This window comes from Bos indicus x Bos taurus, chromosome 25 (assembly GCF_003369695.1).
Source record: "Bos indicus x Bos taurus breed Angus x Brahman F1 hybrid chromosome 25, Bos_hybrid_MaternalHap_v2.0, whole genome shotgun sequence".
Lineage (NCBI taxonomy): Eukaryota > Metazoa > Chordata > Mammalia > Artiodactyla > Bovidae > Bos > Bos indicus x Bos taurus.
In genome coordinates, this window is record NC_040100.1 from 38,295,248 (window position 1) to 38,319,461 (window position 24,214).

General features: G+C 49.0%; 1 protein-coding gene across 10 annotated transcripts in view; it reads right to left on the minus strand.

Moving 5' to 3' along the window:
• Positions 1-23,807, minus strand: part of RBFOX1 (RNA binding fox-1 homolog 1) — a 2,434,604-nt gene extending 2,410,797 nt beyond the window's left edge. For 3 of the 10 annotated variants that reach the window (XM_027528155.1, XM_027528156.1, XM_027528151.1), the window contains exon 1: positions 23,495-23,805. In XM_027528155.1, the coding sequence (XP_027383956.1) occupies positions 23,495-23,704 (210 nt within the window). In that variant the 5' untranslated portion in view covers positions 23,705-23,805. Of the gene's footprint in view, positions 1-23,494 lie in introns of all 10 variants that reach the window. The other 7 variants (XM_027528158.1, XM_027528157.1, XM_027528159.1 and 4 more) reach the window with 5 other exon arrangements.
• Between the last annotated feature and the right edge of the window lie 407 nt (positions 23,808-24,214).

Consider the following 24,214-nt stretch of genomic DNA (forward strand, 5'->3'; position numbering starts at 1 on the left):
CATGTTTGGGTTGTGGCAGACTCTGTGACTGTGGAAGAAGGATGACAGCATCACAGAAAAAGCAAACAAGGACCCTGCTGTCTTGAGCTATTCATTCTGCAAACCCTTGGAGTCGTCTACCTCTGATCTTAGTGTTTGAGACAATTGTTGTTCAGTCACTCTTTGCAACCCCATGGATTACAGCACACCAGGCTTCCTTGTCCTTCACTATCTTCCAGAGTTTGCTCAAACTCATGTCCACTGAGTCAGCAGCGCCATCCAACCATTTCATCCTCTGTTGCCCACTTCTCCTCTTGTCCTCAATCTTTCCCAACATCATGATCTTTTCCAGTGAGTCAGCTCTTTGCATCAGGTGCCCAAAGTATTGGAGCTTCAGCTTCAGCATCAGTCCTACCAGTGAATATTCAGGGTTGGTTTCCCTTAGGATTGACTGGTTTGATCTCCTTGCAGTCCAAAGGACTCTCAATAAACATCTGGTGTTCAAGATGGGTGGACCGAAAAAAAAAAAAAAGATAGGTGGACCGTCACTTGCTGGTTTGTTCTGCCAGGAAGGTCTTGTCTTACTCACCCCCAAAAGCCTGGAATCTGTACAAGGGAACAAGGAGGTGAACCCTGCTGCCACAGTTTAGGCAACAGAACCCACCCACCAATATGTGAACAGGGTCGGATGGAGTCAGCATTTCCTGTCACTCCAACCAGATCAACGTGTCCTCTCACAAAAGAGGCAGAGAGAGAGACGTGGAAGCCCCTCTCCCAGTTCATCCCCAAGAGGATAAAAGTGATGCTAGAGCCTCCCCAATCTATGGGCAAAAAAGGGAAACTGGGGAGAGTGCTGGGCAGGAGAGAACAGCAGCGGTCGTCGTGTTTATGGGGCTCTGGTCTGTGGACCCAGGAGGAAGTGTGTTTCTAGACATGGGCTTTAAGAAAGGAAACCTGGAGTCACATCTGCGACATTCTCCTTTCCTCCAAGACAGAGGGAATACATTTTGCTCCACCATGCAAAGGTGTAAGAAATGTCACATTCCTATTTCTGTAACTCCAGTTAAATCTGCTCTGAGTCCCTGCATGCCTGACAGGTGGGGACTTTGGTCTCGTCATTATCGGGGCTTCTTTTCCTCTGTGAGTTTACATAAGAACTCTGGGCTTGCACGCTGTTGGAAAGTCAGGCAGGACCTAGGCCCCTGGAGGTCACCACTGTTGCAGCCACAACTGACCCATAACTTTCGGAGGCTGTCTGCCGCAAGCAGATTGTCGTATGGTCATTGTAACTGACCACAGACTCAGTCACAAGAGACCCTCCCTGTAGCAGGTCTCCACTGCACATGGAAATTCCAAAAAGCCTCCTGTTAATCTCAGCTTCCTCACTTTTTCACCTGAAAACACAAACGCTCCTCCTAATCACCCCAAACCTTGATGGTAAGTCGGCTAAATCCCCCTCCAGGGCCTCAGACACCAAAGCTCTTCACCTTCTCTCTTTGGGGAGACAATACAATGGAATCTGAGATCTTCAGAAGCACAATGGTGGCCTCTCTCTTTGGTGGAGGGCACGGGCCAGGGGTGGGAAGGGGTGACAGTGGAAACTACAATCGCTTGTTCAAGCGCTGTGTATCACCAGTAGATCCCCAGGGTCTGGCACATAGTAGGGGCTAAAAGGACAGCACTTAGTAGGTACTGTTAGAGTCTGTTGAACTGAACTCTTGAGGTTAAAGCTATCAGCAGAAACCAACCAAGCAACAAAATGGAAAACCAACTATTAAAAAATATATACAAGTAATCATGGCTTTGAGCTCTGAACACACAGGGCACCAGCCCAAGTTTGGGCAATTTTAATACAACCACCATTTTGCCTCCAAACAAACTGGCATCAGCTCCAGAAGCCTCTCTCGGCCTCTTAAAGAGAGCCAGTTTCTCCTCCTTTAAGTGGCGGCATTCCTCCTTGGGTGGCAAAGGAGCAGTGTCCACCCCCACTCGCCTCCAGCCAAGGACAGCAGCCAGGCCTCAAAGGTTTGATAGCTAAGCAGTATATTTTAGAGAGAAACACAAAATTATGTCTCATCAATCTGTAAGTACCACCACTTTCCAGAGCACAGAGATCCTGTCTGTGGAATCCTCCACAGGTCGAGCACTGACTTGGCGCAACTACACACTTTGGGGATTTTTGCAGGGAATAGTGAAGGTGCTCAGTGAAATAAAGGGACAAGAACTCAGAGTTCCCAGAGCAAGCCAGGAGGGCAGGAGGGTGTGGGAAATGCAGAGTGAAAGAAAGCAAGAGAGTCGGTGAATCAGGCCAAGACCAAGCGGGGAGCACTATGACTCTGTCCTTGGCCCCAGACCTCAGCAAGTCAACAAAATACAGTCACACTTGGGGCCAATGGTTTATGGTCTGGAGACGAAAGCAGCTGGGGCCGGGGGGTGAGGGTGGGTGTGGTGGGCAGAGGCAGCAGACATGGACTCAGATGCCCAGGACTTCAGGGAGGCTGTGAGGTACAGAGCCCCCACCCCAGTCTCAGCAGAAATCTCAGGCAGGGCTTCAGGCATCTGCAGATCACGGCATTCGTGGCCTTGAGAGCACTGGCTCCTGAGTAGATGCTCCTAGTACATTTTCCAGCTCAACCACTTCCTAGTGGATGTGTAAACAAGTTACTCAAGGGTTTATAAAACCTCAATTTCTTATCTCTAAAGCAAAGGACATATCCTCTACCTTGCTGTTTAGTCACTGTGTCTGACTCTTGCGACCCCAAGGACTGTAGCCCACTCCAGTCCACGGGATTTCGCAGGCAAGAATGCTGGAGTGGGTTGCCATTTCCTTCTCCAGGGGATCTTCCCGACACAGGGACGAACCCAAGTCTCCCACATTGGCAGGAGGGTTCTTTACCACTGAGCCACCAGGGAAGCCTGCATTATCTACCCTGTAAGGAAGTTATTGTGTGGTTAAGAGGAAGTGAGACTGTTCCAGCACAGAGCCTAGAACAGGGCGAGCTCTCCATAATATGAGTCTCCATCACCTGACCACTAGATCTCAGAGGACAGAGGGTTCGCCACAGATCAGGCTGAATGGTGGAATCCTTTGGGGATACGTGAGCCCTAACCAAGACCAACTGAGGCAGAATCACTGGAGGTAGGGCCCAGAAATCTGTATGTTTTAACATAATCTTCACTATTTATCTATTTTTGGCCAGGCAGCATATGGGATTGAACCCATGCCCCCTGCAGCAGAAGCACAGAGTCTCAACCACTGGCCTGCCAGGGAATTCCTGGGAATCTGTATTTTTAAGCCCATCCAGTGATCAATAGAATTGCAACTTGCCTTCTTTTGGTTTTTCACATTTTACACTTTTCTCCTTTCAATCATTTTAAATATATACACACAGATACACACAACAATTACCACAATCAATTTGACAACATCTCATCACATCAAAAGGAAGCCCCATATCCTTTAGCTCACCCTCCACCCTTAGTCCCACACCCCCGGCTTAATGCTGGGCTGGAAGAAACACAAGCTGGAATCAAGATTGCCGGGACAAATATCAATAACCTCAGATATGCAGATGACACCACCCTTATGGCAGAAAGTGAAGAGGAACTAAAAAGCTTCTTGATGAAAATGAAAGGGGAGAGTGAAAAAGTTGGCTTAAAGCTCAACATTCAGAAAACGAAGATCATGGCATCTGGTCCCATTACTTCATGGGAAATAGATGGGGAAACAGTGGAAACAGTGCCAGACTTTATTTTTTGGGGCTCCAAAATCACTGCAGATGGTGACTGCAGCCATGAAATTAAAAGACACTTACTCCTTGGAAGGAAAGTTATGACCAACCTAGATACCATATTGAAAAACAGAGACATTACTTTGCCAACAAAGGTCCGTCTAGTCAAGGCTATGGTTTTTCCAGTAGTCATGTATGGATGTGAGAGTTGGACTGTGAAGAAAGCTGAGTGCCAAAGAATTGATGCTTTTGAACTGTGGTGTTGGAGAAGACTCTTGAGAGTCCCTTGGACTGCAAGGAGATCCAACCAGTCCATTCTGAAGGAGATCAGCCCTGGGATTTCTTTGGAAGGAATGATGCTAAAGCTGAAACTCCAGTACTTTGGCCACCTCATGTGAAGAGTTGACTCATTGGAAAAGACTCTGATTCTGGGAGGGATTGGGGGCAGGACAAGAAGGGGATGACAGTGGATGAGATGGCTGGATGACATCACCGACTCAATGGACGTGAGTTTGAGTGAACTCCAGAAGTTGGTGATGGACAGGGAGGCCTGGCGTGCTGCAATTCATGGGGTCACAAAGAGTCAGACATGACTGAGCGACTGAACTGAACTGAACTGAATCTACTTTCCTTCTCTATACATTTCCCTACTCTGGACTCTCATATTAATGGAATCGTATAATACGTGACCTTTTGTGTCTAGCTTCTTTCATTCAGGGTAACGCTTTCATGGTTCATCAATATTATAGCACGTATCAGAAGTTCACTCCTTTTGTGGCCAAATAATATTCCATTGTGTGGCTCTACCAGGTTTTGCTTATCTTTGCATCTGCTGAAGGGCATTGGGGCTATTTCCACCTTTCAGCTATTATGAACGATGCTACTCTAAACATTCATATGTAAGTTTTTGTGTGGACCTATGTTTTCATTTCTAAACAGACCTACCTCCAAGTTAAGATATACAAATGTCCAATATGTATATGAAAATACACTCAACACCCTTAGCCACTGGAGACACGCAAGCCAAAACCACAATGAGATCCCACTTCACATCCATAGGATGGCTAGAATCACAAAGCCTGCCAGCATGGAATTCCCTGACGGTCTAGGGGTTAGGGTTTTGAGCTCTCACTGCTGAGATCCCAGGTTCAAGTCCCAGTCAGGGCACTAAAGTCCCACAAGTCATGAGGCATGGCCAGAAAAAGAAAGACTGCCAACAACAAGGTTGGTGAGGATGTGGAGAAATTGGAACCCTCACACACTGCTGGTAGGAGTGGAAAATGGTGCACCCACACTGGAAAACAGCCTGACCATCCTTCAAACAATTACAGAGTTATATATGACCCAAGATTCCATTCCTAGGTATAGATCCACCTGGGCTCTTTTACTCTGTGGGAAATGAACCATCAGTACTTGGCAAGAACAAAGGGGAAAAGAGAGAGAAGAAGGAGTTGCGAGCACAGCCTTCATGCAGGAGCTTGTGCTTGCTTTCCTTGATGAGAACGTCTCACTTTGATGAATGATTTTGGGGTTGAAGACACAAATATTCATAAAAGATAGCCCCAGGATGACTTCATCAGCTGCTCACCAAAGAAACCACTGTCTATTCCAACCCAGGAGGAAGACGTGCTGGGTGGGAGCTGCTGAGCTGTGCTCAGTCTGACCTCTATACTCTATGAAAGATGGAGATGATTTTCAAGAGTAACATGAACTGTATTGAATTTTTTGCTTTGCCCACTGACTTGAGAATCTCCTGCATGAGGTCTGGCATGCCTGTGCTTTTTATTGCTTCAAAATAAATTTCCAGTTCCGCATAGTCGAGAGATGATATGCTAAGAAACAAATCTCTCTCAAAAAAAAAAAGCTAAGAATATAGGCATAATTATACTGCAGAGTTAACACAAATTGCACTGGTATATATGAAGTGCAATATATTTTCATGTGTAATTGTTTTTAAGTCCTTCATTCTCAAATAGGCTGCAGGATGAGGTCTCCAAGACCCTGGGTTCTCATCTGATTTGTGTTACGGTAGAGTCACCTCTGATGGGTCTATGTCCCAATCATTTTTTTATCCTTTTTCCTCAAAAGTTCTAGGCACACAGCGGTTCTGTGTATGTTTGCTGAATAAACCATAGACAAATGACAACTGGGAATTCTGGACGTGCAGTCAGGACTCCAGAAACTGTGGGTGTCTCCAAGACACTCTGGCTGAATCCCTCAGTCTCACCATGATTTTCCGTCTCAACCTGAACCCTATGCATGGCCTTTGTTACAGAACTCCTGCCCAGGACAGGCCCCCTCAGCAGGGAAATAATCTGACCTAAAATGTCAATAGTCTTTAGGTTGAGAAACCCTTATGTAAATAGAATCACATGCTATCTACATGTTTGTGCTCACGATCAATTTTAACCCTTTGATTATGATCACTTAAAAAAGAAACAAAAATGTCATATGGAGGCGGGTAGAATCCCAAACAAAGAAAACCCAGAGTTGCCCACAAATCTGGTGTTTGTAGAGCTTGGATTTGATTTCAGTTCTTTTCGTCTAGTTTTTTGACTGATTTTTCTTAAAATGGCATCCATTGGGCTCAAGGCCCTAAGATTCCCGCAAAGATGAGGTTCACATGGGAAATTTGCACACACCCACGCAGGTACACACTGTCATTTGCATGCAGACGTCCACCCACAGACACACACACTCAAAGACACACACACCACCAAAGACAGAGAGCAAACTTCACCAAAAAAGCACAGTCCCACAGAAGAGCAGAAGCTCACCCTTCTTTCCAGGGGGACGTCTATTTCATCGGTCTAACTCAGACCCCGATGGTCAAGCTGTTCCTAAGCCCAGTTCTCAGTCTTCCCCGCCTAGGAAGGAGAGATGGATTTTTTTTTCCCTTCAATCAAGAATATAGATTTTTAAAATAAACACTTCTGCGTCTCAAAGCAGGCTGTACTTCCTAAGCTGCACATATTGATCAGCATTTTATTGTGAGTTTTCTTTCAGTTGAACTGGAAAAAATATAATCTAATTATGTCCTTCGTGACAGTTGGAAATCAGTTGCACCAAATCCGACGGGGTGTGTTTGTGTGATTGAGGTGTTTAATTTGGAGGACAACGAAGCGGAAGCCATGGCCATGTTTTAACATAATTAGCACAGAATCTCGCTTAAGGGCTGACCTATCACAAGGACGCAAAACTCCCTCTGAAGCTGGAAAAGATTCTACCCATAGAACTGAGTCAGGGTGGTCCGAGGCCCCTAGAGACATTTAAGCATTAACATTTTACCAACGTCTCTTCAAGAGTCCCAGGTTGTGGCACAGGAAAGACAGAAATACTCCAAGTCTTGGCTAAGATTCTATAAAGAGAAATAACCTGGGCTTGTAGATACTCCACACTGGTTCTCTAAGCTGCTGACTCCCAGGTTGCTCTATTTCATAAGCCAATAAAATATTTTTTTTTAATTTGGAAACTAAGATAAAGTTGCCTTTTTTTAGAGGGGTAGAGGGTTAAGAGGGCTTCTCTGGTGGCTCAGATGGTAAAGAATCCGCCAGCAACGCAGGAGACCCAGGTTCGATCCTTGGGTGAGGAAGATCCCCTGGAGAAGGAACTGGCTACCCACTCCAGTATTCTTGCCTGGAGAATCTTAAGGACAGAGGAGGCTGGCAGGTGATAGGCCATGGGGTCGCAAAGAGTCGGACACAACTGAGAGACTAAGCACGCATGCACGGTACAAGGAACACCATTTGGGGGCCACTGCTCTGAGCCAGGTGATAAAAGGGCCCCAAAAATAGAGCATGGAGTCCCTAGGAAAGATCTGACAGAGCCAGACTGCTCACATTTCTCACCATCAATGAGCAGACACTCACCAGGAGCATCTACACATCCAGCCTCAAAAGGGGCTATATGCCTTCATTGTAATGCCCTCGTTTTGATCCTCATCATCACTGCAAAGCCGTTTGGTCTCAAGATCTAAAATTCCCACTGTAACTACCTTCTCCTGTCTGCCTCCCCACTCCCACACCTTCTCTCCCTCACCACCCCTTCTTGCTTTGCCTTCCTCATCAGCCTGGACCCTACTACACTCATCTCCAGCTTCCTGAGTTTCACTTCAGTTTATTTGTCTTCAATTATATTCATGCACCATTAAATGTAGTACTTTTTCTTTAAAAAAAAAAAAATCCCATTGTGTCTGATTAGAAGTGTCTGTCCATCTCTCCACCCATCTTTCCATCTGAACACAGGGTGAGTCTGGGACTTTGTTCACTTTATAGGAAGGAGGTTTATTTCCTGGCATGGTAAGCTCTGAGATGATCTTTCTTTCTTTCCTGTAGTTTTCTGTATTCCTTGAATTTTTAAAGCACCTATTTCATTAGAAATAATCAAGGAAAGGACTTCCCTTGTGGCCCAGTGGTGATAACTCCATGCTTCCACTGCAGGGAGCACAGGTTCAATTCTTGGTTGGGGAACTAATATCCTCCCCATGCTGTGTAGCATGGCCAAAATTTTTGTTTAATGAATAAAAACTTAAACATTAAACAATCAAAGTATTTTTTTAAATCTACTCTGTGTTGCACTTATTCACATACTCATCTAATCTCCCTACTTGATTATAAACTTCCTGAGCTATCTACTGACGCTGTGGTCCCAACATCAGAGATTCGGATTCAAAAAGTGGGACCTTGTAAACTGTAGGCCTAGAAACCACCTCAAATGAGTCCCTCACAGGGGTTCTAAGGGCATCATTCTGAGAAGCACTGATACAAAAGGAAGAACCCTCAGGAAGTTCTTCCTACAGTTCATTTTCCTGTCCTGCTTGTGTGTGTGTTAGTCACTTAGTCGAGTCCGACTCTGCAACCCCACGGACTGTAGCCCATAAGGCTCCTCTGTCCATGGAACTCTCCAACAAAACTCTGTAAAGCAATTATCCTTCAAAGTTTTTTAAAAAGCAAAAAAAAATATGGATAATAAACATATTTTTAAAGTTCTAAAAAAAAAAAAAAAACACAGGAGTGGGTTGCCATTCCCTTCTCCAGGGGATCTTTCTGATCCAGGGATGGAACCCAGGTCTTCCACATTGCAGGTGGATTCTTTATCATCTGAACCACTAGGGAAGCCCTCTTGTCCAGCATAGGAAGCAACTGAAATATTATATAATCCATACCAATTATGGTACTGATTGTGTGTGTGAGGAATTCAGAAATGGTTTGATCAAGGTTGATGATTGTAGAAAAAGGTTCCTCTTTTGGATGCCAAGTCCACCTCACACACAGTGGTAACTAAAGATGGTAACAAAAGCTTTCTCCAGCTTTGTATTTCATGTTTTTTTATCATAAATGAAGTGCATCCATCCCCAAACCCAATCCCAGTTACTCACATACATTTGTACAGGAGATCTGATAGTACCCACCCTGAAGGAGAAATCAACACAGCTCCCATGGTGGGGTGAAATGGAAGTGAAATTTTGAGTTCAGTTAGTGAGGATGACACTGAAACATTTCCCAAGAGGTGCTTTCAGCAGCTCTGCCCATCCACAACCTCACTCCATTTCAGGGCAAAGCCTTGCTTAAGCTGCACTGGCTTCCATTAGAGTAAATCACACTGACTCACAGAAAATGCAGATGCGAGACAGAAAGGTGCTTTTAACAAAGGTTCACATCACACACAGACACACACACAAGCCTCCCTAGAGCCTGACCCCATTCAGCAAGCAATCCTGCTCCTCTGAACACCTATAGAAACCTTGGTTCACTGATGCAAATGTGAGAGAGAACCCTGACATCAAAGAGCTCACAGTCCGGGGGAAGAAACAAGCTTGAACGCAAGTGAGGATAAGACAAGATGGAGTGGATATTTAAACAAAGCAGCACCATGGACAGTTCCCAAACTGGGTCCCTGAGGCAGAGCCAGGCCTGCCCAGGAGACACCTGGGAGCTTTTGTAACCAGAGATCCTGGCTGAGCGTCTAAGCTTCAGAAACTCTGGGCATGAGCTCCAGGAATTGGTATATGTAATAAACATCCTCCCCCGCATGATTTTGATGTTCCTCAGGGCTGAGAAATGTGGAACTATGGAGAACACCAAAGAAGGCACTAATACAAACCCACAAACGTTGATTTCTGTGCAGAACACAGTGTTAACAGCCCGAGTGCATGATCCCTGATACTCAGAAAACCATGTAAGGGAAGCATCTGCGGGAATGACTGGGTGTTACGGGTCAGAGCAAGTGCCCACAAGACTCAAACCCTGCCCTGCTGGTCAGCCCTCGCCTACAGGGGCCCAGTGGGAGTCTCCCTGGAGGTTTTAATACAATGCAACCTATTTTCCAAAGTCACTGGGGCCCAAGATGTTATTAAACAATCTTCCTGAGTTCTCCCAGCTTGTAGCTGTCCAAACCTGGGGTTCAAACCCAAATCTATCTGACTCCAAAGCTGTTTCCACTTGCTTCATCCCCAGAGTTGTCCCAGTTACCGACTGACTGAACACACCCAATGTCACTTTTCTTTTTAGAAACGGTCTCAGGTCCCACTTTTAATATTAGATGAGGGCTATTTCTTACAGAGTAACCCTGTATCGAGAATATGAAGCAGTTCCCTCGCTTAAGCTCTTACACAGACAGACTCAGGAGTCCAGGGTCCTGGTCCCTTTTCTGCACCTTCCTTAGTTTTCACCAGCAACCACAATCTTTTGACAGATTCCCTCTGCCAGAGGATACAGGGAGGAAGGGTTAACTCCACTTGGTTTTTGAATAGACAGCCTCAGGGTTAACGATGATTCCACAGGATAGAAAATATCAGTCACAGAACACTTTGCATTCAAATAGAATGTTTTCGTTTTCAGAGAGCCCTCACTTACCATCTCATCTTATCCTCTTAACAGTCCTGAAAGGGAAGCAGGCTTGATATTCCTAACCTCACTTCCCAGACAGGAGACTGAGGCATGGGCTTTCCTGATTCCAGACATGGGGTGTGATGACAGGTGAAGCCCACTATCACTGCCAGCCCCCTCACCACCGAGTGACTCCTCGATCTGGTGGACTTTTGGCAGAGGAGACAAAAGGGCTGGGTCACTCAACTCTGCTCTCTGAACACCCCTTTTATTGACGAGGAAAGTAAAATCTTGCACTGATAATTAATACAAATTATGGTTATAACTGAAGCCTGATGAACTGGTAACAGTTGGAGAATCAATAATCAATGCCTTGGTGGAGTCTCGCTGCTGACATTCCAGGTAAATTCCACCAAAGGATCCTCATCAAATTTAGCAGCCTTGTTACCCAGTCCAAGCTCACCCAGCTCACCACACGACAGGCCAACGAATCCAAGAGATGAGGTGTTGAGGCAAGGAAAATGACTATTTGGAGAGCCAGCTGACCAAGAAGATGGCAGGCTAGTGCCTCAAAATAAACATCTCATCAGGGTCTCTAGATGCCAAGTTCTTTTATAGATTAGAGAGGAGAGGAGGTGAGGAAGTAAAGTAAAAAGGCCATTAATCTTGCAAACATCTCCTAGAAGGGCAAGCCTCAGGCAGGGGATGTGTTAATTTCTTCCTTTCTGCTGTCTACAGGTGGACAGGGTTCTGAACAACGGCACTTCAGTTTAACAGTCAGGCAGAGGGGCAGGATTCTCTGAGGCAAGCCATTCGGTATGATTATACTAACAAAAACAAGTCAAAAACAGTTCCAACATGGAGTCAGAAGTGGCTTCTTCTCTGCAACAGTCTCATCAATTATTCCCCAACCGTGAGGAGAAGGAAGGTTTATTAAATACTTAAAGTTCACCTGGGCAAACTCAGACCCGTTTGTCCACTTGGACCTGACCCTCAGCCCTGAGACTCACTCAGTCCTCCAAGTCAGTCCTTCTTCCAGCCTTTGGATTAACCCTAGTGACTGCCCACCCAACACGTAGCTTCACCTTATTTACATATCTTCTATTTTAAGGCTTTCCTTCAATCTCAGTTCAGTTCAGCCGCTCAGTCGTGTCCGACTCTTTGTGACCCCATGAATCGCAGCACGTCAGGCCTCCCTGTCCATCACCAACTCCCGGAGTTCACTCAGACTTACGTCCATCAAGTCAGTGATGCCATCCAGCCATCTCATCCTCTGTTGTCCCCTTCTCCTCCTGCCCCCAATCCCTCCCAACATCAGAGTCTTTTCCAATCTGGCCTTCACCAAAAGCTGGAGTAGTTGTTGACAAAACCAAGTCATCCTGGGTAAGGGATGGGAATAAGGGAGCAGGCCTCACTTACAGGATCAAGTTCTAAGCAAACTTGAAGAGGGAAAAACAAACTGAACATCTACCAAGGGAGAGAGCGTGGATTTTGTGTAACTGAAGCTAAAGATGATCAGGGGGCTATGGCAGACCACAAGATCTAAATATGATGTAGATTCCATCCTCCCACAGCAACAACTATGCTTCAAATATAATGAAGGCCTTTGCTAAGGATAAGTCAGAAAGATGGGGCATTCTATGCCACACAATAAGGAGGTCCATTGGCAAATATGTTCCAACATCATCTTCCAGGAGTCCTGCTAACACAAGTCCTACACATTCTCTCCCATTTCTGCTGTTGGAGAGCTGTCATAGTTAGGGGGTGAATAGTGTGCCCCCAATCAGGTGAGCATATGCTAAATACCAGAGATACAGTGGGAATCAAGACAGCATGGCCCCTGCCCTCATGGTGATCTTAGTGTAGAAGAGGGCAGATATGCATCACAGAATCATGCCAAAAGAAAGACGTATATCTAGTTGGGCCCAGGCCTAAATAGAGAGACAGCTGGTGCTATGAGAGGTAACAGGGGGCCAGGCTTCCCTGAGGCAATGGTGACTCAGCCAACAAATGAGACGTTTACCTGTTTACCTGCTGAAGCGGGAGGCTGAAAGAGCTTTCCCAGGCAGAGGCAGCATATTCCCAGGATATGCAAAGGCCCTGTGGCAGAAAAGGGCACAGCAGGGGTACAGGAGCTTTAAAGAGACTAGAGAGAGCAAGTGGGCATGCAGATGATCACAGCACCTGCCCCACAGAGGAGCTGCAAGGAGACAGAGGCCTTGTCCATAACAAGTTCAGTAAAAAGATTAAGCAGTAACACAGAACAAGGTTCCTTCCCGGATTTTCTCATGAAGAGATGCAGCAGACTCAGAGGCCCCTCTAACGAAGGTCCTCCTTGACAGCCCCCCAGCCAGTTGGATGCAAATTCACCCTCTGATCACAATCAAATATCAGGAACCACGGCGGAACCTGCCTAGGGGGAAGAGGCAGCTTTCTTCCAAAGCTGTGGTCGGTTTCTACAGTCTTTCAGATGGAAATTAGGCAGCTCATTGCTGGGACCTGAGAGGAGAGCCTCGCACCCCTCCTGGTGAGAGAGCTGATGAATCAGGCACACTAGTGGATCAATCAGCCCGTGCCTGTGAACAAGTTTATGGTGGCAATGAAGGGCTTTATTTGTTTGGCAAAACACGGGGTGGTTTAATCTCCAGGAGGAGTGTCTGTCGGCGCAGGTTTTCTGGAAGGCGGGAGCGGGGCAGACGAGGCTTCCGTTTCATCTGCAGGCCCCTTGCAGAGGGAGCTGGGGAAGGCTTTGCAGCCATCTGGCACACTGTTTGCATCTCGTCTGGCTGGGCAGCTGTGCTCCAAACAAGGGTGGATGGGGTAGTTCTTGCCCTGTGTTTGGAGAGGAATGGAAGGGAACCAACAGAGGTGGGGAGTAGGGGGGACAGGTGCTGGGGAGCACCGCCCAGGCCCGGGGACCAGAGCATCCAACCCCACAGACTCTGGGCCACTAAGCAGCCCTGGAGAATCTTCCCAATTCCTCCCCAACCTCGTGCCTGCACACAGGCCCTCCTGTGGACACATACCCACACATACCCACACCCCCCAGAGCACTGCCAGACAGAGCAAGTGGAAGGACAGGACACCACTCACACCTGAATTTCAGATAACAACAAATCATATTTTAGCGTAAGTATGTCTCAAATATTGCTTTGGGACATACTTATTCTTTAAAAAAAAAAAAAAAAAAAACTTGTTAATTTGAAAGTCAAGCTTAACTAGACCTCCTGCATTTAATCTGGCAACCGTAGTCCTGAATAAACAACCCAAGACTTGGGTACTCACAGAGAAGGTCACACACACACAGGAACACCAACATACAGGCACACACATGTACATGCACACATACAAGCCCATGTGCCTCACAGGGTCCAAGGCAAAAGGGAATTCAAAGGCCAAATTGTGGGTACTTACCCCCTACACTTCCCTGTCTTCTGTGTCTGGGCTCAGAGGCACCAGAGTCCCAGCCACCTCAGGGTCACCTGGAACCCAGGACCAAGCTACTGCGGGAGATGCCCTGAGGCAGCAGGACACTCACTGACCTGCCCCGGCCTGGACTCCAGTGTAGAAGACACTGCAGAGCCCTGTGGGCCTCGGCAAGCACAGCAAGGGGCTGAGACTGTAGGTTCATCATGGAGCCTACAAGCTGGGGATCCACTGATGAGCCCATTTTTTGTCTGTACCTGCTGCCTGCACCCCAATCTCTTCCCCCACCAACCAGGCACTGAGACTTTACTGAGCAGCTACTAAGGGCCTGGCATTGGACTCGACACCAAAGACATACCTACCCACTGTGAATTCACAGCCCAGCATGCTGAAAACTCAGCGATGACCTGCCTGGCACTGGCTGAACATGCACAGCAAGCCAAGCATTCAGAAGTGGTGGTCATTCCCTTGAATCCTCCCAGCAGCCAAGGAGGCAGCTGCCATTGTTCTATGATCCCCATTTTACCTTTGAGGGACCTGAGACCAAGAGAGCTGAAACAGCTTGCTCGAGGACACATGGGGGGAAGCAGCAAGACCTGGAGGAGGTGAAAGCCAACCTTGGAACTTGCAGTAACATAACCAAGAATGTTCAGGAAAGTGAACCTTCCCACCTGCCAATCAGAAGCCAGGGTCCTGCCGGCGGGAGCTGGAGGGACAGCTGGGCCCCCAGGGGTGGCAGGGTGTAGACCGACCCTAACAGAAGTGAGGCGGGCAATGCCATCTCACCAGTGCCCCCTCAGGCTTCAGAGGATGACCCCCACTGAGGATGGCACCTGTGAGCCTTAGGGTGCCGAGAGGGCAAGAAGATATTTACACAGGATGCAAAGACCCGGGATGCACAGTAGCACCGATGCCCCTCTGCCCTGGTTATCCTGCCCCTGGGAACATCTTGGAGAAGCAAGGCACAGAACACCAAGCAGTGTGCACCAGGATACTCATCACAGTGCCATGAGCAACAGGGAGGAAGAAGGAACAGTCAAAGACCCATCAGTCTAGGGTCAGCCAGGAGCATCCACACAGCAGAATAACTGCCGTATGAGTAAGGTGGGGCCCAGGTTCCCCCATGAGATGATGCCAAAGACACATCACTGAGTGAAAAGGAAGCTTTTCTAGACATTAAATGAAGCGTTATCATGGCAAATAGATGGGGAAACAGTGGAAACAGTGTCAGACTTTATTTTTCTGGGCTCCAAAATCACTGCAGATGGTGCTTGCAGCCATAAAATTAAAAGATGCTTACTCCTTGGAAGGAAAGTTATGACCAACCTAGATAGTATATTAAAAAGCAGAGACATCACTTTGTCAACAAAGGTGCATCTAGTTAAGGCTATGGTTTTTCCTGTGGTCACGTATGGATGCAAGAGTTGGACTATAAAGAAAGCTGAGCGCCGAAGAATTGATGCTTTTGAACTGTGGTGTTGGAGAAGACTCTTGAGAGTGCCTTGGACTGCAAGGAGATCCAACTGGTCCATCCTAACGGAGATCAGTCCTGGGTGTTCATTGGAAGGACTGATGCTAAAGCTGAAACTCCAATACTTTGGCCACCTGATGCGAAGAGCTGACTCATTGGAAAAGACCCTGATGCTGGGAAAGGTTGAAGGCAGGAGGAGAAGGGGAAGAAAGAGGATGAGATGGTTGGATGGCATCACAGACTCAATGGACATGGGTTTGGGTGGACTCTGGGAATTGATGATGGACAGGGAGGCCTGGCGTGCTGCAGTTCATGGGGTCGCAAAGAGTCAGACACAACTGAGAGACTGAACTGAAATGATCCTATTTGTATTTTTAAAAGATTAAAATTAAACTATACATGTGCAACTATCCATGCCTGAATACACAGAGAAAGGCGTGGAAGGGTACATGTCAACCCCTACTCCTGGTGTCACCTCTGAGAGGCAAGCCTGAAGAGAGGCAGACAAAAGAGTTGCTTGCTCCTTGTTTTATATATACTTGTGTAGCCAAAATTCTTTACAATGAGCAAACAATAATGTGTATTGCTAATAAGCAGAACAAAGACCAAGGAATTATACTCATACCGTGTAGGTGCTTTCATCCAGCCCAATTCCTAGAGGCCAGGGCTTACAACTCCACCAGAGCAACACAGAACACGGAATCAAAAAGAAAAATGAAAAGGGCAATAGATTTTCCCTCCCAGGCATCACACACCTTCCAATTTAAGCCAACACATTACCAAGTCACAGAGTTTTCCTTATCAAGAGACACAGGACACAAGCCCCGGAGCAGACACAAGCCCTGCCTGAGTTTCTCCTGGAAGGAGGTCTGACAGGCAAGGCAAGGCATGTCCACATGTGGTCAGGGGTGGAGGGACCCGGCAGGAGGGGCCCACAGAGCCAAGGAAACCCAGTGGGCAGCCCCTTCACCCCACAAAGGTCTTCAGAACCCAGAGCTGCATGGAACCCCTGAAAGCCTGTTTCTATGACATCCTGGAACACAGAGAGAGGAGGCAGGGAGAAGGAAACATGCAAGATTCACAAAATCCAGACACACGTGGAGCACACTGATGGTGTCTGCTCTTCTCTCTGCTTTCGGAAATCCACACTTTCTCCCTCATGACTTCAAGGCCCTTGTTGTGCACGTGAGCTCTCCTCTCTGTCTGTCTGCCTCTACCCTCTGTTTGGAGTTCCTCCCCCGCAGGTCTGCCCGGGCCCCCTCCCCCTCTGCTGGCACTAGTGGTAAAGAACCCACCCAGCAATGCAAAAAACCCAAGAGACACAGGTTCAATCCCTGAGTCAAGAAGATCCCCTGGAGGCGGGCATGGCAATCCACTCCAGTATTCTTGCCTGGAGAATGCATGGACAGAGGAGCCCCTACAATCCATGGGGTCACAAAGAGTCAGACACAACTAAAGAGACTTAGCACGCATGTACACACCCTCCCCCTCTGACCACACCCTGACTGGGACACTGGCTCCAAGGCAGTGAGGTCTAGGGGTCAGCTGTGGCAGACACTCTGCCGAGAAGGAAAGACAGGAGCCTTGTGGACTTGTGAGTAACCTGACAACTTTCCCGCTGGAGCTGATAAGGGAAAAGGCCAGCTCCTCCTCTGGGCAGTGCTCTCGTTGGCCTCTCGGGGGATCTGTGCTGCTGGTCAGAAGTACTGTCGCCTCCACATGCAGTTGCCTGCAAGGAAAGCAGTGCAGGAAGCCATGTGTTCTCAAAAGAAAAAAAAAATGGAATTAAATGTACCATCTGCTTATTAGCGAGAGATTTTGAGGCAGATGCTTAAATATGCATGCCCAGACATTAAAAAACTTGGGGGTAAATGTTAATTTCAATAACCCAAATTCTTATGCTTGCAAAAAAAAAAAAAAAACACCTTTCTTTTCTCTCAGTGATTTAGAGGCTCTGTATCCCACAGCACCAATAAGACTATCTCAGTGGACTTTGGCAGCTGTGCAAAGTGGGACCCCAAACACTCGCTGGGGACCCATCTTAGAGGGTTGCTGCCAAGTCTCCATTCCCTCCCTCCTTTCTCACCCCCATCCAAAAGTCAGACAGCAATAGGTGGGTATCTGGCCACAGGGATGAGGAAAGCCCACTCAAAGCCTCAGTCTTTACCCTGACACCAGAGACCCGGAAAGGTGAGAGTAGGGGAGCTGAGTCCCTCTCCCTCTGGATTCCCACAAGGTGAACCCTCATCACAAACCCAGCCCAGAACTGCATGTATTTCAAGAGCAGCTGTACTCATGGCCTCCATAGGACACCATCGGGGTGCAAAACCCTTCACCTAAGATTCTCAGTGTAAATATTTTCAGCTTTGTGGGCCATACAGTCTCCGCCCCAACTATTCAACTCTCCCATTCTAGCAAGAAAGGAGCCACAGACAATAAATATACTTGTGAATGGTTGTGGCTGTGTGTCAATAAACCTTTATTGACAAATACAGGTGGGGAGGGCAGCTTAGGCCCATGGACCAGGGTCTGTCTCCTCCGCTAGAGTAAGGTCTCCAGAAGAACAAAGACTGATCCGTCCTGTAGACCAGCACCCAGCCTGGCACCTGGTACATAGAAGCTGCTCAAATACTTGAAGAAGGGATGAGAAAGCAAGTGGCCCTCAATGCAGAAAAGTGAGAGCTCCCAATGGTACCCTCTTGTGCCGGGGAACACACCAGGGCAAGCCTCTCCACCAAGGCTGGGTCCTTTTCCAACGGAGCATCAAAAAGTGACAGCTCAGTGTTCTAAGAGCACCAAGGCTTTGGAGTCATACACACACACACACAAACTAATGTTTTCCAAGAGTGTCAAGGCCGTGGCATGTCCTGTGTTTCACTGCACATGCCCTGACTGGGTGCCGAAGTGTCTAGACTCAGGGTGAGTCTTTGTACCCCCACCCTAGTTGGCCTCCATTAAAATTCCAGCAAAAGCCAACAAGCATATTAAGTCCAGTGGGCGCTTTTCAACACAAATGACCCTTGTTCTTCTCCCTCGTCTGTCTGTGGAGCCACCTGTGCTCTGCCTGCTGGTCCTCTGACCCTTCTCCTCTCGTCGTTCGGATTCCCCGAGCTTCCGCCAAAGCCTCTTCTCTTGCCACTCCTCTCTCTTCCCAGGCAATCTCGTATGTCCTCTTCGCCTCAACTACCATCGACCCTGATGACCTTCAAGTCTGAATCTCCATCCCTGACCCCTCTGTCCATTAGATGCTGCCACCTGGGTGGATCTCAGAACATCAGCCAGAGCCTAGAGTCAGATCCATGGTCTTCCCTGCTTTTCTGGAAGTTGACTTGACACTGCATCTTGCTCACTCCCATTACCCAAAAGATCCTTAAGTCCTCTGAAACATATCTCCTAAGGTATGCAACTCAAGGTCCTCAATTCAGGCACACAACTCCACCATTGTCCAGGCCACCAGTAAAGCAGAGACTCCTGTCCCAGTGCCCAAACTGGTCTCCCTCCTATTCCCTGAGCTCCAAGTCATGTTCCAGAGGACACAACGGAACGATGGCCATCTTGATTAAATTTTTTAAATTAGGAGGACCCTGGCCTGCAGTCTGAATTTCCCCTGAGAATCCCAAATCGAGTTCCAGTTTGTGAGCACTGGGGTTAAATCTTTCTGAAATGATTAAGACCAAGGGCAACACAGCTCACCCTCAAACTACTCTAGGCACAGAGTCATCTGCCTCCCCAGGCTGTGAGCCGTCGGAACCATCTAGTATGTGCCTCTCTGCTCCGGCTGAAAGGAAAGTCCTCCAAGCTTCTGCCTCCCCCAGGACCCTCCACCATCTTGCACCCCACTCTGGGTCCCTGGAGGATGAGGAGACCTCCTGCCATTTCCCACTCCAGCACAGCATTCCGCAGATGAGTGCCTCACAGATTACAGAAGAGCCGAGGCAGACACACCGCGCTCCAGTGGGCGGCCATGTCTTCATGTCAGCTTGAGAGATCGTTGCCAAGGAAATATCTATATCTCGGCAGAGAGAGCTTCCACCCTGCAGAGTCCAGCTGTGCTCAAACGGGAATCCTGAAACCCAGATGTTGGTCCAAATGCCCTGCCTCGGCAGCTGGCTTTGGAACTCTCCACTGTGGGCACGAACCCTTAGTGCCACCTGCCCTGCCTGCCCACAGCCCTGCCTCCCTGGGATCCTGGACCCCAAGAACCAAGAAGGAAATCGGGGCAACCCAGTGAGATGCTACCTGAACCCAATATAAGGTTCAGGTGAATGGTATACCCCACCCCCACAATTACAGGGCTTTCCAAGTGGTGCTAGTAGTAAAGCACCCATCTGCCAATGACGGAGACATAAGAGACATGGGTTCAATCCCTGAGTCAAGAAGATCCCTTGGAGAAGGGCATGGCAACCCACTCCAGTATTTTTGCCTGGAGAATCCCATGGACAGAGGAACCTGGTGGGCTACAGTCCATGGGGTCACAAAAGAGTCAGACATGACTGAAGCAACTTAATGCAGACACACACATCCTGCTTTATACATCACCAGTGGCTAAGGGGATGGGGATGGAGTCTGATTCACTCAAATAATTTAGAATGGCGATGACCATTTGTTTCGTGCTTTTTCCATGTCTATATGCTATGCCAAGCATTTTCTATTTACTAACTTGTTGTTTCATCAAAAGCATATACAACCCACCACTGAGGTTATCCCCATTTTATAGATAAGAAAACTGAGGCCCCTGGAGATTGTATAAATTTATCAAGGCCACAGAGCTCATAAGTGGTACAGCAGGGACCCAAACCCAACTACCACACTCTGAAATATTTTTTGCAAGTGTAGACTTGTGCCTCTAAGCCAAGGTGATTTTGCCCACCTCTTCCTGGATTGTCACATTTGGGGATAGGGTATCAGTGCTACTGGCCTCTGTGGGTAGAGGCCAGGGATGCTGCCAAGCAGCCCAATAATGCACAGCGCTGCCCCCCATAACAGAATAATCTGACTCCAAATGTCAACAGCACAGTGCCAAAGTTGAGATACCCAGGTGCAGATCCTCACCAGAAAGAAGGGGAAAGATCTACAGTCTGGATTCACCCCTACAGGGAGCCTCACGCTGACAACAACCTTCTGCTCCAGTCTCAACCCCAGAGACACTTTTTTTAGTCATGACATGCAGCATGTGGGATCCCAGCTCCCCTACCAGGGATCAAACTCAAACCCTCTGCACTAGAAAAATGAACTCCCAACCACTGCACCAGCAGGGAAGTCCCAACCCCAGGGACTCTGGAGCAAAGAGTCCATCAGGGAACTTCAGGCAATCCGATGAGTTATTACTCTTGAAAGCTCAACTCTGCCCAGCAACAACCCAGAAATCTATGCCAAGCTGCCTGATCATGGGAAAATCTGAACAAACACCTGGGGTTGATAACCAATTACATTGGAAAGACTTTTCTCTCCTTCCAGGAAGAGCTATAGGTCAGACTCACCCTGGGGTCACTCTAAAGGAATCAATAGTTCAATTGTCATCACCAATAGAATGATACTTGGATATGTTCTTTCTATAAAATTCTATAAGTAATAAAAAGAGAGAGAGAGAGAAGGAATCAATAAATGCTCTAGGGGGACCAGTTCTTCAATATCTCCTCAGCATCACTGGTCCTGGAGGGGGAAAAAGGAGTCTGTAAAACTTCTGATCCTGGTGGGGGGGTCAGCCCTCACGAGTCATATACCTTCCTTCCACCACACGTCCAGCAGGACCTGGGTGCTGAGAGGCCTCCTGGGGCTCCAGTTTAGCTCCTTAAAGCATCCCCTAGCAAACCAGCAGAGGATGAAACCCCCTCCTTAAAGACAGGGGCTGAGTCCAGGAGCCACTCTGAGCAACAGCCAGTCACACATAAACCTCAGCCATCCAGGACATCAGATACAGTGATGGGAAGGGGTATTTTATCCTTAAAAACATCTACATGCAACACGGACAGGGAGGTGTTGACCGTGCAGCTTCTGCAGAGAAAAGCCCAAAATGATCTGCATCCAAAAATAATCTGCTATCAAAGAAAAAGGATGTTTTTGACATTTTGGCCAAGCTAATGGTCTACACAGACAAAATCTCATGAAAAAGCATTCTGTTTTTCTTGATCCATTTGGACATGGTCTGTGAGTGAAGAAATGGTTCTCTTCCTTAAAGAAATAGCTGCTGCTCCTGGCACCAGCCTGAAACTGCTTCCAGGTTCTTTAAAGAGAATATTCTTATAGACATGGAAAAGGAGAAATCTGTCTGGTGGGCATTCTGGGCAGCCTGGACTTTGGCCAACCTTTGGACTTAAAAACCAAGACACCATCTTCATGAGGGGCCACTGTCCCCAGAAGATCTGGGTATCCCATGGAACAGGGCCTGGTGACATATGCTTTGCACCACAGAGGCCATTAAGGCTCAGAGAGGTTAGGCAACTTGCCCCCCGTCACTCAGCTAAGGAGACCCATAACCAGGATCCAAACCCGAGTAGTATGGATCCAAACCCACATTCCTAAGCAGCCCACTGCACCTGGTCACTCCATTCCATTCTGGTGTCCTGGTTTTGGGCAAAGTTCCATGTGAAAGAGGGAGGTGACAGGGGCAGGGAAGGGCTTCTGACAGCGGAAGTTTCATGGCACTGCACGGCCCCATCATCACGTCTCAGACCCGGGACCTCTCCTCTCATCACACTGCAACGCATCCCTTTCCATGACGTGTCCCGGAAAACCTTCCCCAAATATCATCCTTCTGGCATCGCAGAGAGAAATTCACCTGGTTCTGGTGTCTAGGTGGCCCACGATCTGAACTCAACCACAGCCACAGGAGGCGAGGGTTTGGGAGCAGCACCTGAGAGCAGCCCCCTCCCCGAGTCAGCCGGCCTTTGATGCGGCCCAGTGAAGGGGAAGCAGGCAGCTGACACCGGCGAGGATTTGGGAGAAACAAGGGGACCTCTTCCTTGTGGGGCTCACTAGTCACCAATCAAATTTTTAAGGTGAGCTCAGCTGAGCAAACGGTTGGAAGAAACAAAAAGGTCAAACCCATTATCAATTTAAACTCTCAAGGTGGCAGCCCTCGCCAAAAGGACAGCCGTCCAGCCAGCCCTCATTTGTCCTCAGACATCTGTGACCCCCAAATGTGAGGTCCGCAGGGTCACGACTGGAAGATTCAGAAGAGGAAGCAAAAAGCAGAGGCCAGGGAGGGGGTCAAGCTGGCCAAGAAGCTCTGCCCCACACACACCTAGTGAGTCACATACCCCCGTAGGTATGCAGCAAACCACCCCAAATGTACCCTCGGCCAGCGGGTACCAGAGCCAGAGCACCCCAAGGGAATGCACAGAACTTTGCTTCACTGTCCTTCTCTGGAGAGATGGGCAGAGAAGAGTGACTCCAGACTGGGAAGCCCTCACCTGCCTCCTCTCTCAACTCTCCCTGCCCTGCCAGCCTGGAGAGCGGTGAGAGGAAGATGGGGCGGGGGTAGGGGAGGAGCGGGGGGGGGGGGGGGGGGGGGGGGACGGGGGGGAGCGGCGCGGAGAGGCAGGGGGGCTTGGTGAGCTGCCACCAGTGCACGCGCGGACCGGGCACGGTTTTCAGAGCCTGTGCCCCATACTTCCCACCCAAGCCCCTTACCAGGTGCAAGGTGACCAGCAAAAAGTCCCAGAGAGACGCCTCAAACCGCTCTGCCCAGGATGAGGCTCTGCAGGGTGAGGGCTCCTCAGAGTAAAACCCCCACCCTCTACCCCCCTCTCCTTTCCCTTCTGGGTGCCCCCAGGACACAGAGCGCCCTCTCCCTTTTCGAACAACCCCAGAGTCCACGGGTCTCCCAGCCAGCAACAACGACGACGTGGCAGAATCAGCAAGTCGATCCTACATAAACAAGAAGGGAGTTGCCACCAACAACAGGGCATCTAGTTTCTCGGGAGGTCCCCACAAGCTACCACACCGCGCCCGCACGCAGGAGTTGCTGCCCAATTACCAACTTGGAGCTGACCGCCGACGGGGTGCAGCCCTGCCCTCCCAACCCCCACCCCGTCCCTCCTGCGCCCCCGCTCACTTACGCCTCCGTCCTCGACACCTGTCTGGGTACCGGTCTCTTCCCTGCCCAGATGCGGCGCGTCTTCCCCTTCCTCCCTCGCCGCGCTTCCTCCTTCCAGCCCCAGCCTCAGCCTCTTCTCCTCCGGAGGGGCGTCCTCCGCCTCCCACCTCTGCCGGCCATCCCTGCCTCGGAGCTTGCCCGTGTCCTCGGGGCTGCTGGAAGGGCTGGCCATGGCTCAGGGGGCTCTGCCTGCACTTGAGGGAGAGGAAGGACCCAGCAGCCTTCCGAGCCGAGCGGCCTGTCGGTGGGAGACCGGGCTTCTGAGCGCGAGCTCGGTGGGTTCGCGCGGCTGGGCTCGGAGCTGGGCTCCTCCGCGGACCACTCCTGTCTCTCTGCCGCCCCCTGCTGGCTGCTCGCGGGCACAGCGGGCACTCGTGGACGAGGCCTGCGCGGGTCTCACCTGCCCTGGGGCCAGCCAGGCCCGCTCAGAAAATCCTGGCCGCCCCCCACCCGCCAGTTCGCCCACACGGACGGTCTCCCTGCCCAAGGAAGGGAAGGGAGAAGGGACAGACAGACGTCTACTTGTCCAGTGCCCTGCGACAATGGACACCCTGGTCCTTGGTACTGTTCTGCATCTTGAACGGTTTGGAGGTGACTGGAAAACTGAGGCTGCTCAAAATGCCAGGAGAATTCAGCCTGGAGAATGATGACCATATTTCAAAGCTGTGCTTAACTATCAAGG